Source organism: Panulirus ornatus, chromosome 71, assembly GCF_036320965.1.
Source record: "Panulirus ornatus isolate Po-2019 chromosome 71, ASM3632096v1, whole genome shotgun sequence".
In the NCBI taxonomy this organism is placed as follows: Eukaryota; Metazoa; Arthropoda; class Malacostraca; order Decapoda; family Palinuridae; genus Panulirus; species Panulirus ornatus.
The window spans coordinates 10480049-10496110 of NC_092294.1; the positions used below are offsets into that span (position 1 = coordinate 10480049).

Genomic DNA, 16062 nt, shown 5'->3' on the forward strand with positions numbered 1-16062 from the left:
ACCCCATCCATAAACAAACCAAACAACCACGGAGACATCACACACCCCTGACGCAAACCTACATTCACCGAGAACCAATCACCCTCCTCTCTTCCCACACGTACACATGCCTCACATCCCCGATAGAAACCCTTCACCGCCTCTAACAACTTGCCTCACACACCACACACTCCCAATAACTTCCACAGAGCATCTCCATCAACGCTATCATACGCCTTCTCCAGATCCACAAACGCCACATACAAACCCATTTGCCCCTCCAAGCATTTCTCACATACACCCCTCAAAGCAAACACCCAATATATATATATATATATATATATATATATATATATATATATATATATATATATATATATATATATATATATATTGGAAAGGATCACAATTTTGCGCGTGATCAAGATATTCCTATGAGTCCACGGGGAAAATGAAACACGAAAAGTTTCGTGCTTCATTTTCCCCGTGGACTCATAGGAATATATATATATATATATATATATATATATATATATATATATATATATATATATATATGTACGTGTAGGAAGAGAGGACAGTGATTGGTTCTCAGTGAATGTAGGTTTGCGGCAGGGGTGTGTGATGTCTCCATGGTTGTTTAATTTGTTTATGGATGGGGTTGTTAGGGAGGTGAATGCAAGAGTTTTGGAAAGAGGGGCAAGGATGAAGTCTGTTGGAGATGAGAGAGCTTGGGAAGTGAGTCAGTTGTTGTTCGCTGATGATACAGCGCTGGTGGCTGATTCATGTGAGAAACTGCAGAAGCTGGTGACTGAGTTTGGTAAAGTGTGTGAAAGAAGAAAGTTAAGAGTAAATGTGAATAAGAGCAAGGTTATTAGGTACAGTAGGGTTGAGGGTCAAGTCAATTGGGAGGTGAGTTTGAATGGAGAAAAACTGGAGGAAGTGAAGTGTTTTAGATATCTGGGAGTGGATCTGGCAGCGGATGGAAACATGGAAGCGGAAGTGGATCATAGGGTGGGGGAGGGGGCGAAAATTCTGGGAGCCTTGAAGAATGTGTGGAAGTCGAGAACATTATCTCGGAAAGCAAAAATGGGTATGTTTGAAGGAATAGTGGTTCCAACAATGTTGTATGGTTGCGAGGCGTGGACTATGGATAGAGTTGTGCGCAGGAGGATGGATGTGCTGGAAATGAGATGTTTGAGGACAATGTGTGGTGTGAGGTGGTTTGATCGAGTAAGTAACGTAAGGGTAAGAGAGATGTGTGGAAATAAAAAGAGCGTGGTTGAGAGAGCATAAGATGGTGTTTTGAAATGGTTTGTGCACTTGGAGAGAATGAGTGAGGAAAGATTGACCAAGAGGATATATGTGTCGAAGGTGGAGGGAACGAGGAGAAGTGGGAGACTAAATTGGAGGTGGAAAGATGGAGTGAAAAAGATTTTGAGTGATCGGGGCCTGAACATGCGGGAGGGTGAAAGGCGGGCAAGGAATAGAGTGAATTGGATCGATGTGGTATACCGCGGTTGACGTGCTGTCAGTGGATTGAATCAGGGCATGTGAAGCGTCTGGGGTAAACCATGGAAAGTGCTGTGGGGCCTGGATGTGGAAAGGGAGCTGTGGTTTCGGGCATTATTGCATGACGGCTAGAGACTGAGTGTGAACGAATGGGGCCTTTGTTGTCTTTTCCTAACGCTACCTCACACACATGAGGGGGGGAAGGGGATGGTATTCCATGTGTGGCGAGGTGGCGATGGGAATGAATAAAGGCAGATAGTGTGAATTATGTGCATGGGTATATATGTATGTGTCTGTGTGTGTATATATATGTGTACATTGAGATGTATAGGTATGTATATTTGCGTGTGTGGACGTGTATGTATATACAAGTGTATGGGGGTGGGTTGGGCCATTTCTTTCGTCTGTTTCCTTGCGCTACCTCGCAAACGCAGGAGACAGCGACAAAGCAAACATATATATATATATATATATATATATATATATATATATATATATATATATATATATATATATATATATATATAGGAACGCGCACCTTCATAGAACATACAAACCTCCAACAGCCAGGATCGAACCCGAGACCCCTTGTGTCACAGGTGGGAATGCTACCGCTAGGCTATGGGCCTGGCCCGCTTAGTAAAGTGTGTGAAAGAAGAAAGCTGAGGGTAAATGTGAATAGGAGCAAGGTTATTAGGTACTGTAGGGTGGAGGGACAAGTCATTTGGGAGGTAAGTTTGAATGGAGAAAAAATGGAGGAAGTGAAGTGTTTTAGATATCTGGGAGTGGATTTAGCAGCGGATGGAACCATGGAAGCGGAGGGGAATCATAGGGTGGGGGAGGGAGCGAAAGTTCTGGGAGCGTTGAAAAATGTGTGGAAGTCGAGAACATTATCTCCGAAAGCAAAAATGGCTATGTTTGAAGGAATAGTATTTCCAACAATGTTATATGGTTGCAAGGCGTGGGCTATAAATAGAGTTGTGCGGAGAAGGGTGGATATGCTGGAAATGAAATGTTTGAGGACAATATGTGGTGTGAGGTGGTTTGATCGAATAAGTAAAGAAAGGGTAAGAGAGATGTGTGGTAATAAAAAGAGTGTGGTTGAGAGAGCAGAAGAGGCTGTTTTGAAATGGTTTGGTCATATGGAGAGAATGAGTGAGGAAAGATTGACAAAGAGGATATATGTGTCAGGCGTGGGCTATAGATATAGTTGTGCGGAGGAGGGTGGATATGCTGAAAATGAGATGTTTGAGGACAATATGTGGTGTGAGGTGGTTTGATCGAATAAGTAATGAAAGGGTAAAAGAGATGTGTGGTAATAAAGAGAGTGTGGTTGAGAGAGCAGAAGAGGGTGTTTTGAAATAGTTTGGTCACATGGAGAGAATGAGTGAGGAAAGACTCACAAAGAGGATATATGTGTCAGAGGTAGAGGGAACAACGAGAAGTAGGAAACCAAATTGGAGGAGGAAAGATGGAGTGAAAAAGATTCTGAGTGATTGGGGCCTGAACTTGCAGGAGAGTGAAAGGCGTGCAAGGAAGAGAGTGAATTGGAACGATGTGGTATACCGGGGTCAACGTGCTGTCAATGGATTGAACCAGGGCATGTGAAGAGTCTGGGGTAAACCATGGAAAGTTTTGTGGGGGCTGGATGTGGAAAGGGAGATGTGGTTTCGGTGCATTATACATGACAGCTAGAGACTGAGAGTGAACGAATGTGGCCTTTGTTGTCTTTTCCTAGCGCTACCTCGCGAACTTGTGGGGGGAGGGGGTTTTCATTTCATGTGTGGTGGGGTGGCGACGGGAATGAATAAGGGCAGACAGTATGAATTATGTGCATGTGTATATATACGTATATGTCTGTATGTGTATATATATGTGTATACGTTGAGACGTATAGATATGTATATGTGCTGTGTGTGGACGTGTATGTATAAACATGTGTATGTGGGTGGGTTGGGCCATTCTCTCGTCTGTTTCCCTGCGCTAACTCGCTAACACGGGAGACAGCGACAAAGTATAATACTAAATAAATGAATATATATATATATATATATATATATATATATATATATATATATATATATATATATATATATATATATATATATATATATATATAATTTCAGCGTATACATACATACATACACAGACATATACATATATACACATGTACATATTCATACATGCTGCCTTCATCCATTCTGCCGCCACCCCGAGGGTGTGGGTGTTTATGTATATACATGTGTACGTGGGCGTGTTGGGGCCATTCTTTCGTCTGTTTCCTTGCGCTACCTCGCTAACGCGGGAAACAGCGACAAAGTATAATATATAAATAAAAATATATGAATGAAAAATACATATATATATTATCCCTGAGGATAGGGGAGAAGTACTTCCCACGTATTACCTTCGTGTCGTAGAAGGTGATTAAAGGGGAGGGAGTGGCTGGCTGGACATCCTTCCCTCTCGTTTTTAATTTTCCAAAAGAAGCAACAGAGAAGGGGGCCAATTGAGGATATTCCCTCAAAGGCTCAGTCCTCTGTTCTTAACGCTACCTCGCTGACGCGGGAAATGGCGAACAGTATGTATATATATATATATATATATATATATATATATGATTACCAAAGACCAGTTTCTATGAGTAACTCCTGTTGCTAAGAAGGACCTCTTTCTAAAAGCTCGTGCAACTGCTGTACTCCCAAAAATACAGCTTCGAGAAAGGTGACTTTTCACTCGCCGTGGACCTTCTTCAAGACGGAGCCCGGTAATACCTCATATGAGGCTTTTATCATTTGAAATACAATCTCGTCGGCCGCAAGAGCCTTTGGAGAGCTTTCTTGGTTAGTACCTGGACTCATTCTTGAAGAGAGGTCATGAGGTAAATAGAATAAGAGAGTGATTGGTACCTACTGAATGTAGGTCTGCGGCAGGGGTGTGTGATGTCCCCATGGTTGCTTAATTTGTTTATGGATGGGGTGGCTAGGAGGTAAATGCAAGAGTTTTGGAGAGATGGGCGAGTATGCAGTCTGTTGAGGATGAGAGGGCCTGGAAAGTGAGCCAGTTGTTTTTCGCCGATGATACAGCTCTACTGGCTGATTCGAGCAAGAAGTTGTAGAAGTTGGTGACTGAGTTTGGAAAAGTGTGAAAGGAGAAAGTTGAGAGTAAGTGTGAATAAGAGCAAGGTTATTAGGTTTGGTAGGGTTGAGGGACAAATTAATTGGGATGTAAGTTTGAATGGACAAAAACTGGAGGAAGTGAAGTGTTTTAGATATCTGGGAGTGTACTTAGCAGCAAATGGAACCATGGAAGTGGAAGTGAGTCACCGAGTGGGGAAGGGGGCGAAGGTACTGGGAGAGGTGAAAAATGTATGGAAGGCCAGAACGTTATCTCGGAGAGCAAAAAATGGGTATGTTTGGGGGAATAGTAGTTCCAACAATGTTATATGGTTGCGATGCATGGACCATAGATAGGGTTGTGCGAAGGAGGGTGGATGTGTTCTAAATGAAATGTCTGAGGACAATATGTGGTGTAAGGTGGTTTGATCGGGTAAGTAATGAAAGGGTAAGAGTGATGTGTGGAAATCAAGAGAGTGTAGTTGAGAGAGCAGAAGAGTGTGTGTTGAAATAGTTTGGACATATGGAGAGAATGAGTGAGGAAAGACTGACAAAGAGAATATATGTGTCAGAGGTGAAGGGAACAAGGAGAAGCAGGAGACCATACTTGGAGGTGGAAGGATGAAGTGAAAAGGATTTTGAGCGATCGGGGCCTGAACATACAGGAGGGTGAGATACGTGCAAGGAATAGAGTGAATTTGATCGATGTGGTGTGTCGGGATCGACGTGCTATCAGTGGACTGAACCAGGGTATGTGAAACGTCTGTTGGAAACCATGGAAAGGTCTGTGGGGCCTGGGTGTGGATAGGAAGCTGTGGCTACGGTGCATTACACATGACAGACAGATAGAGACTGTGAACGAATGTGGCCTTTTTTGTCTGTTTTCTTGGCGCTACCTCGATGAAGCAGGGGGTAGCGATGCTCTTTCCTGTGGGGTTGGGGAGGGCCAGGAATGGATGAGGGTAAGCAAGTATGAATATGTATATGTGGATATAAATATGTATGTTTATGGGTTTTTAGGTATGTATGTATATGTGTATATGAGTGGATGGGCCATTCTTCATTTGTTTCCTGGCGCTACCTCGCTGACTCAGGAAACAGCGATAAAGCATTATATATATATATATATATATATATATATATATATATATATATATATATATATATATATATATATATATATATATATTCTCATCCGTATGTTAATGATGCATCCTTCCCGGTGACTTCTCACTTGTGTAACCACTTGCAGGTGAAGTCTGGTATCATCTGTGCCTAAGAGAGGCACTAGTTTGTTGCCACTCTATGTTCCCGTGTAGCCTCAGAGTTTCGGCAAAACTGTAAATGAAAATGATATGGGCGTGGAACGAGGTAAAGACAATTATAGTGAAACTTACAAAAATAAATGCCGAAATTAAAACTAGCTGCTAATACTCTTTTGTCAATCATTTTGAGCATTTTCTTTGTCATTCAACAACACAAAACTGCATTGTTTAGAGTGCCCTGGTTATTGCATAATCCGTATGGACATTGTCGTAGAGAACTTTCGCATCACTTATCATCCGTTTGTTCCTTCTCTAACTTATCCACTTATCTTACACAGAAAAATACTTAAAATGTTTCATATTTCCCTTCGGGACGATATGGCAGTAGTCACTTGAATACATAGAATAGTGTTTTACTCTTTTGATATAGATTTTGCCATTTATGATACTCAAGTTTTCGTTCTAGATTCTAGCACATGTATCTGGCGGCAACAAAGTTCAGTACTATATTGTACCTTTTGTTCCAGGCAGCTTTCATATTAGCCGGTCTTCCTCTGATGCCTTGTCCACTACTCTCTTTCTCTGTTCTCACTGGCCATATCCTTTATCTGCTGCTTTACCATCTCGAATCACTATTATTCATTGGTGTTTTCAACCTTATTGTCTGCATATATCTCGAATACTGCACAATAACACCTTTATGTCGTCTAGAACTATGTACCATTATTCTTCGGGTCCCATAGGATCCAAACGTCGATGCTGCGCGACCTTGGACAGTTGGATGTCGATGGGGGTGGTTGTGTCGTAAAGGGCCGGTGCCCTAAAGATGATTCCAAAGGTACCGATGACGCAAGCTACCATGAAGATCCAGAGGAAGAGGCGGTCCAGTACCATGGCCACGTACCGCCAGTCGTCCTCGATCTGGAAAGCAAAAGATGTATTACAGAGGTGGAGAGGATGCACCAGAGGTTCGCTGCACCAGCCTGGAATCTACTTGTTGATGAATAAAACTCAACGGTGGGATGCAATGAGTAATATTATCAACATTCAAGTTCTGCAGTGGTACAGGTGTGGCGCTGGTACAGGTGTGGCACTGGTGCAAATATGACACTGGTGCAGGTGTGGCACGGTGCAAGTATGACACTGTTGCGGGTGTGGCAGTATTTTGAATAAAGTTACCCAAGAAAGCTTCTGTTCCCCTGGTTTCTAATGCCATGACTTGCAATCAGTCTGCTGCAGGTGGTGAAAGCTGATAATACTTGTGTTACAGGCAGACGATGTAGTACTTTCAGTCAAGAAGTAACGATGCCTCTTTACAAGAAAGAATAATGATACGAAATAAATGAAATTGAGTTCAGGAAGCTTGACAGTATGCGGGTACCCATCAACTGAAGGAGGGTATTGGACTCCTGTTGATATATAGTAATTAACGACGAATTATCCTCGAGAAATTACAAATGTAAGAATATTCACTTTGAAAAGAATTCATGAGAAACTGCTGTTTAATCATTACTCAGAAGATAAAAATCATGTTCCCTATGAAAGTATCAAGCTTTCTTCCATCTCTTATAAAGGCATTATGAATGCCACTTCAGACTCGGTCAAATGGCACAGCAGAAAAATAAGTTTCTTTTACTATAAATCCAATTACAGACCATATCACTACCAAACTAATTCTTAAGTAAAGGTGAAGAAGTAATGAACACAGTTCAGAGATCTTTGTGAAAAAACTGAACAAACATCAAGAGTGTTTACTTTTACTGATGGTAGGTGCAGCAGTGAAACCATCTCCTGAGAGATACAGTGAAACTTCCTTCTGAAGGCTTTACAAATGTAGCATTGAAATTATCCTCTGAAGGCTTTGAATGTGCACAGCAGTAACATTATCTTTTGAAAGCTCTATAAATGCAGCAGTAACATCCTTCTGAAAGCTCTGTAAGTGCAGCGGTGACATTATCTTCTGAAGATTCTATAAGAAAAGCAGTAACACTACGTTCTGGAGACTATAGCTGCAGCAGTGAAATCGTATCTGGAAGCATTTGTCAGGGCATTAGGGACATTATCTTCTGAAGGCTTTAAAGGTTCGGTAATGACATCATCTTCCAGAGGCTCTATAAGTTCGCCAGTAACATTATCTTCTGAAAGCTTTATCATTTCATCATTGTCAATAATCTGGAGGCTCTGTAAGTGCATTAGTGACATTATCTTACGTAGGCTCTATAGGTGTGACTGTGACATTATCTTCTGAAGGTTCCATCAGTGCAGCCGTGTCATTATCTTCTGTTGACATTATATGCGTGATGATGGCATTATCTTCTAAAGGCTTAATAAGTTCGGTAGCGACATTATCTTCTAAAGGCATTACAAGTTCTGCAGTGACAAGCATCTTCTGGCAAGTCTATAATTGCAACAGTGACATCACAAAGCTCTGCAAATGCAGTAATGAAAAAAAAATCTGAAGGCTCCATAGGTACAGCAGTGACATTATATCATAGAGGATCTATAAGTGCAGCATACATTGTCTCCCAGAGGATCTGCAAGCACCCTCAGAAAGCTCTGCAAGTTCAGCACTTGCATCTTTTGTTTCACAGAACGGAGTCTTTCTTTGATATGATGGATGAGCTTCGATATGTGAAAGGAATTCTGTATGTTGTGCTGCGAAAGTGTCTCTGGATATTTTTTGAGTTTTCTCCACGTTACAGAATAATTTAGCAGCTGCCTCCTATCTTTCATTGTTAAAGAGGCTTTTCTTATTCATCCTTATCACCTTAAGTAGGATCAATCAGACCTGATGCTCTCTGGTGAGTAGAGGTGCGCCATATAATGCGAGGGAAGGTGTATTGTACATTTCAACCGGAGGGTAGTTGACTAATTTCTTCTGTCTTGCCAGAGTGTACACCCACCACAAAAGGCGACTTTCAGCAAGCGTTTCGGGTAAAATGAAATGGAGCTGCAAGGTTTCTCTGTGTTTGTTAGAACCATGGGAACATCATGTACCGAAGCCTCCTCATGTGCATGAAGATGTAATGGGAGGTGAGACTACACTATTCACGGCTCCTTATGTGCACGAAGGATGCGATGTGATTTAAGAGCACTTCAGTCATGGCTCCTTATATGAATGAAAGATGTGATGCAATGATGCAATGCAAGAGCTGCAGATGATGGCTAGGAGCCGTAGTAGTCGATCTCATAGTTTTCCCCTTAGTATGATTAATGTGAGAATTAGAGGGACTCTGGTGCAGCAGACGGCTTAATCAGTTTTTTCTTATTCCAATAGGAGTGAAAAGCATGGGCAAGTTTGTCCAAGAAAAGAAGTCAGAATGAGATAGTCATCATTTATGATTATGATCAGTACTACACAAGCTGCTGCGAATGTTATTATATCACCTCCTTCCTAAAACTGCCATGGAAGAATTATTCACTTTTCTACGCAATTTCAGATCTTTTCTTGCCTTTCCCTTTTATATGAAACTTGATATTCCAGATAAATTTCCTACACTATGACCAAAAAAATAAATCAACAGAAGCTCAGTGAAATCAAGGACACATATGAATCATGCCCTGGCCAACCAAGTGTCATTTATAGCCTTATCACTTCTTCCTCTTTGTCTGTAATGACGTTTCTCTGCCCCAGCCGCTGGCACAACGCTACAAGACAGTCTTAGTGATGAAAATTTACAAATCCTAAACTCCTGTGGGCAATACTGTCTTTCTCTGGGCTGAGTTGGCCTTGACATTTGCATATTGCATCCTTCCTAACAGTATTCTGAGGTTTAACAACTGTTCTTATGGAACAATAGGAATTCGCCGAAGTTCTTGTTCTTTGCTCATGTGCTCACTGTTTTCCAATATCCTTTTCTATTTTTGTTCACAACGCACTCCCTTGTCCTCTCTTTGTTCCTGTTGACAACGCACTCCCTTGTCCTCTCTTTCTGTTCTCACCGTTCTACACTGTTCTCCCTGTCTCGTTGTCGATATTATAGTTCTTTTTTTCTCTAGGTTTATATACACAGTGTTTATCTTGCACCTACTATTCATATGATCACTGATATCCCTTACTCTCTCCATATCCTTGCTTTTCTCCCTTATTTCATCACCATGGTTGATGTTCTCCATTATCTATTCATGTTCACACTGTTCTTCCTTTTTCTTTTCATGTTCTCATTGCTCTTTCTTGTTCTTTGTTTAAGTATACGCTTATCTGTTTTTCCAAGTTCCTATGTTTACTGCTCTTTGCTTTATCTTTGCTGTGTCTTGTCTGTTTCCCTTAGTTCATGTGTACATTGTTTCCCTTTGTTCTCTCTTTGTTGATGTGAACTCTGTCCTTCCTTTATTCATATTCCAACTAATCCTCTTTTTCTGCTTCTGTCCTCAGTGTTCCCACCATATTCTCTCTCTGTTCATGCGTTCACTGTCCTTCCTTGATCTCTCTTCGTTCCTGTGTTCAGATTTTTTTCTCTTTTGCTCATTTGTCCACACACAATTCTTGGTGTCTTTTCATGCGTTAACTATCATCTCCTGTTCTCGATTCACCCTGTGTGATCCTGTTGACTTGTCTCATCTTGTTCCTGAGTTCAGCGCTCTTTCTTTATTCATGTTCACCCTGTTTTTCCTTGTTTTCTTTGTCTATGTGTTCACTGTTCTCGAGGAATAATACGAGTATATAAAAGTTCTTCCTCGTCCTTTTTATGTGGTTGCTGTTCTCCAGTGCCATTATTTCGCTCTTCACTGATCATCCTTGCTCTCTTTTCATGTATACACTGTTCTGTGTTCTCTCTTAAAATGTAAACACTCTTCTTCCTTGTTCCAAGCCAACATTCTCCTTGGTATTTGTGTATACTGTCTTCCATTGTTCTCTCTTCGTTCATGCTTTCTCTGTATCTGACCTTCCTTTCCCTTTGTTCTCTCTTTGTTAATGTTTTCAGCACTCTTCCTTATTCCCTTCTTGATCCTTTGCTCACTTTTCTTTTTTCTTTTTCACTGTTCCAGAACTCGCTGTTTTCCCTTGTTCTTTTTTTGTTTTTGAAGTTACTGTCCTTCCTCGTTTTCTTTGTTCTTGTACACACTATACTCCACCAATTTCTTTTTGTTACTTTGTTTAATGTTTTCCCTTGTTCCATTACTGTTTCGGTTCTATTAACCTTTGCTCTCACTTTGTTCCTGAACTCAACCCTATTCTTTATTTGCTATGTTTTCCTGTAACCACTATTCTTCTTCATTCTTTCTTTGACCTTGCGCATATAATCTTCCTTTTTCTCTTTTTTTCTCCCTTGCTTAGCGTTCTCTTCATTCCCTGAACAATATTCCTACCTCGTATAATACAGTTCGGTTTCCTAAGCTGAAAGTTTTCCTGTATTTCTATATTCACATTTTGTAATTAGGTTGTAGCTCATACTACCCTCATGATTATTGTTAATTTTAGCGTTTTCCCTTACTTTTTGTGTGCTATATACATATTAGCGTTCTAAATTTCATATCCAAGTTTAGTGATTATCCTTTTCTCTTTTTTTTGTAGATTCCTGATGATGCCTCTGTGAAGTGGAAGCTTGAGTGAAATAAAATGGATAACTTTGGACAACTGGGGTTTGAGTACCCTCCTAATGGTGGTATAATACTGAGTAAATTAGAGAACATAAAAGAGAAGATTAATAACTAAATATGCTGTCGTACCCAATTATATATATATATATATATATATATATATATATATATATATATATATATATATATATATATATGGTGACGGAGTTTGGTAAAGTGTGTGGAAGAAGAAAGTTAAGAGTAAATGTGAATAAGAGCAAGGTTATTAGGTACAGTAGGGTTGAGGGTCAAGTCAATTGGGAGGTGAGTTTGAATGGTGAAAAACTGGAGGAAGTGAAGTGTTTTAGATATCTGGGAGTGGATCTGTCAGCGGATGGAACCATGGAAGCGGAAGTGGATCATAGGGTGGGGGAGGGGGCGAAAATTTTGGGAGCCTTGAAAAATGTGTGGAAGTCGAGAACATTATCCGGAAAGCAAAAATGGGTATGTTTGAAGGAATAGTAGTTCCAACAATGTTGTATGGTTGCGAGGCGTGGGCTATGGATAGAGTTGTGCGCAGGAGGATGGATGTGCTGGAAATGAGATGTTTGAGGACAATGTGTGGTGTGAGGTGGTTTGATCGAGTAAGTAACGTAAGGGTAAGAGAGATGTGTGGAAATAAAAAGAGCGTGGTTGAGAGAGCAGAAGAGGGTGTTTTGAAATGGTTTGGGCACATGGAGAGAATGAGTGAGGAAAGATTGACCAAGAGGATATATGTGTCGGAGGTGGAGGGAACGAGGAGAAGAGGGAGACCAAATTGGAGGTGGAAAGATGGAGTGAAAAGGATTTTGTGTGATCGGGGCCTGAACATGCAGGAGGGTGAAAGGAGGGCAAGGAATAGAGTGAATTGGAGCGATGTGGTATACAGGGGTTGACGTGCTGTCAGTGGATTGAATCAAGGCATGTGAAGCGTCCGGGGTAAACCATGGAAAGCTGTGTAGGTATGTATATTTCCGTGTGTGGACGTGTGTATGTACATGTGTATGGGGGGGGTTGGGCCATTTCTTTCGTCTGTTTCCTTGCGCTACCTCGCAAACGCGGGAGACAGCGACAAAGTCTAAAAAAAAAAAAAAAAAAAAAAAAAAATATATATATATATATATATATATATATATATATATATATATATATATATATATATTCATTTATTTATTTATTTTGCTTTGTCGCTGTCTCCCGCGTTTGCGAGGTAGCGCAAGGAAACAGACAAAAGAAATGGCCTAACCCACCCCCATACACATGATATACATACACGTCCACACACGCAAATATACATACCCATACATCTCAATGTACACATACATATACACACACAGACACATACATATATACACATGCACACAATTCACACTGTCTGCCTTTATTCATTCCCATCGCCACCTCGCCAGACATGGAATAACATCCACCTCCCACCTCATGTGTGCGAGGTAGCGCTAGGAAAAGACAAAAAAGGCCACATTCGTTCACACTCAGTCTCTAGCTGTCATGTAATAATGCCCGAAACCACAGCTCCCTTTCCACATCCAGGCCCCACAGAACTTTCCATGGTTTACCCCAGACGCTTCACATACCCTGATTCAATCCATTGACAGCACGTCTACCTCGGTATACCACATCGATCCAATTCACTCTATTCCTTGCCCGCCTTTCATCCTCCTGCATGTTCAGACCCCGATCACTCAAAATCTTTTTCACTCCATCTTTCCACCTCCAATTTGGTCTCCCACTTCTCCTCGTTCCCTCCACCTCCGACACATATATCCTCTTGGTCAATCTTTCCTCACTCATTCTCTCCATGTGACCAAACCATTTCAAAACACCCTCTTCTGCTCTCTCAACCACGCTCTTTTTATTTCCACACATCTCTCTTACCCTTACGTTACTTACTCGATCAAACCACCTCACACCACACATTGTCCTCAAACATCTCATTTCCAGCACATCCATCCTCCTGCGCACAACTCTATCCATAGTCCACGCCTCGCAACCATACAACATTGTTGGAACCACTATTCCTTCAAACATACCCATTTTTGCTTTCCGAGATAATGTTCTCGACTTCCACACATTCTTCAAGGCTCCCAGAATTTTCGCCCCCTCCCCCACCCTATGATCCACTTCCGCTTCCATGGTTCCATCCGCTGCCAGATCCACTCCCAGATATCTAAAACACTTCACTTCCTCCAGTTTTTCTCCATTCAAACTCACCTCCCAATTGAATTGACCCTCAACCCTACTGTATCTAATAACCTTGCTCTTATTCCCATTTACTCTTAACTTTCTTCTTTCACACACTTTACCAAACTCAGTCACCAGCTTCTGCAGTTTCTCACATGAATCAGCCACCAGCGCTGTATCATCAGCGAACAACAACTGACTCACTTCCCAAGCTCTCTCATCCCCAACAGACTTCATACTTGCCCCTCTTTCCAAAACTCTTGCATTCACCTCCCTAACAACCCCATCCATAAACAAATTAAACAACCATGGAGACATCACACACCCCTGCCGCAAACCTACATTCACTGAGAACCAATCACTTTCCTCTCTTCCTACACGTACACATGCCTTACATCCTCGATAAAAACTTTTCACTGCTTCTAACAACTTGCCTCCCACACCATATATTCTTAATACCTTCCACAGAGCATCTCTCAACTCTATCATATGCCTTCTCCATATCCATAAATGCTACATACAAATCCATATATATATATATATATATATATATATATATATATATATATATATATATATATATATATATATATAATAATATTCTTTTCATACATATTCGCCATTTCCCGTGTTATCGAGGTAGCGTTAAGAACAGAGAACTGACCCTTAGAGGGAATATCCTCACTTGGCCCCTTCTCTGTTCCTTCTTTTAGAAATTTAAAACAACTGGAGGGGAGGATTTCCAGCCCCCCCCCCCTCCCTTCTCTTTTAGTCGCCTTCTATGACATCCAGGAAATACGTGGGAAGTATTCTTTCTCCCCCATCCAAAGGGATATTATATATATATCTTTTTCTTTCTTTCTTTTAAACTATTCGCCATTTCCCGCATTAGCGAGGTAGCGTTAAGAACAGAGGACTGGGCCTTTTTTGGAATATCCTCACCTGGCCCCCTCTGTTCCTTCTTTTGGAAAAAAAAAAAAAAACGAGAGGGGAGGATTTGCAGCCCCCCGCTCTCTCCCCTTTTAGTCGCCTTCTACGACACGCAGGGAATACGTGGGAAGTATTCTTTCTCCCCAATCCCCAGGGATAATTATATATATATATATATATATATATATATATATATATATATATATATATATATATATATATATATATATATATATATATTAGGTACAGTAGGGTTGAGGGTCAAGTCAATTGGGAGGTGAGTTTGAATGGAGAAAAACTGGAGGAAGTGAAGTGTTTTAGATATCTGGGAGTGGATCTGGCAGCGGATGGAACCATGGAAGCGGAGGTGGATCATAGGGTGGGGGAGGGGGCGAAAATCCTGGGGGCCTTGAAGAATGTGTGGAAGTCGAGAACATTATCTCGGAAAGCAAAAATGGGTATGTTTGAAGGAATAGTGGTTCCAACAATGTTGTATGGTTGCGAGGCGTGGGCTATGGATAGAGTTGTGCGCAGGAGGATGGATGTGCTGGAAATGAGATGTTTGAGGACAATGTGTGGTGTGAGGTGGTTTGATCGAGTGAGCAACGTAAGGGTAAGAGAGATGTGTGGAAATATAAAGAGCGTGGTTGAGAGAGCAGAAGAGGGTGTTTTGAAGTGGTTTGGGCACATGGAGAGGATGAGTGAGGAAAGATTGACCAAGAGGATATATGTGTCGGAGGTGGAGGGAACAAGGAGAAGAGGGAGACCAAATTGGAGGTGGAAAGATGGAGTGAAAAAGATTTTGTGTGATCGGGGCCTGAACATGCAGGAGGGTGAAAGGAGGGCAAGGAATAGAGTGAATTGGATCGATGTGGTATACCGGGGTTGACGTGCTGTCAGTGGATTGAATCAAGGCATGTGAAGCGTCTGGGGTAAACCATGGAAAGCTGTGTAGGTATGTATATTTGCGTGTGTGGGCGTATGTATATACATGTGTATGGGGGGGGGGGTTGGGCCATTTCTTTCGTCTGTTTCCTTGCGCTACCTCGCAAACGCGGGAGACAGCGACAAAGTATAATAAAAAATATAAAAATATATATATATATATATTCCAGCCTGAGCTAAGTACCTATCGACCCACCCATAAGATGGATGAATAGCTGGACTGACTATAGACGGACTGGCGCAACGGGGATTCGAACCTATATGCTCGGCTCTGAGCGGCCCATAAATGCGTCATGGTCAGGAACGATAGCCGGTACACCACGGAGGTCCGTATCTATCTGAGAGATCTTTTCAAAACTTGGCGCAAATACTGTTGTATGCTACATACATGGTAAGTGTGCGAGTATAAAGTAGATCACTGCCATAACACTTGTATCATAACAGTGAGATATTGTAACCAGAACTGGAAAAATTTCCGATTTTACCTTTTAATTTCAATGATGTTTATTTAGTGAAGGCTAATGAACACTCAACTAAGCACACGAATAGGTTCGTTT

The 16062-nt window shown here is 41.3% G+C and overlaps 1 protein-coding gene across 2 annotated transcripts in view; it reads right to left on the minus strand.

Annotated features, from left to right (window-relative positions):
- Window positions 1-2024: 2024 nt before the first annotated feature.
- LOC139747994 (acetylcholine receptor subunit alpha-like 1) overlaps window positions 2025-16062 on the minus strand; it is a 420788-nt gene continuing 406750 nt past the window's right edge. For both annotated transcript variants that reach the window (XM_071660530.1, XM_071660531.1), the window contains exon 6: window positions 2025-6793. In XM_071660530.1, the coding sequence (XP_071516631.1) occupies window positions 6596-6793 (198 nt within the window). In that variant the 3' untranslated portion in view covers window positions 2025-6595. The remainder of the gene's footprint in view (window positions 6794-16062) is intronic.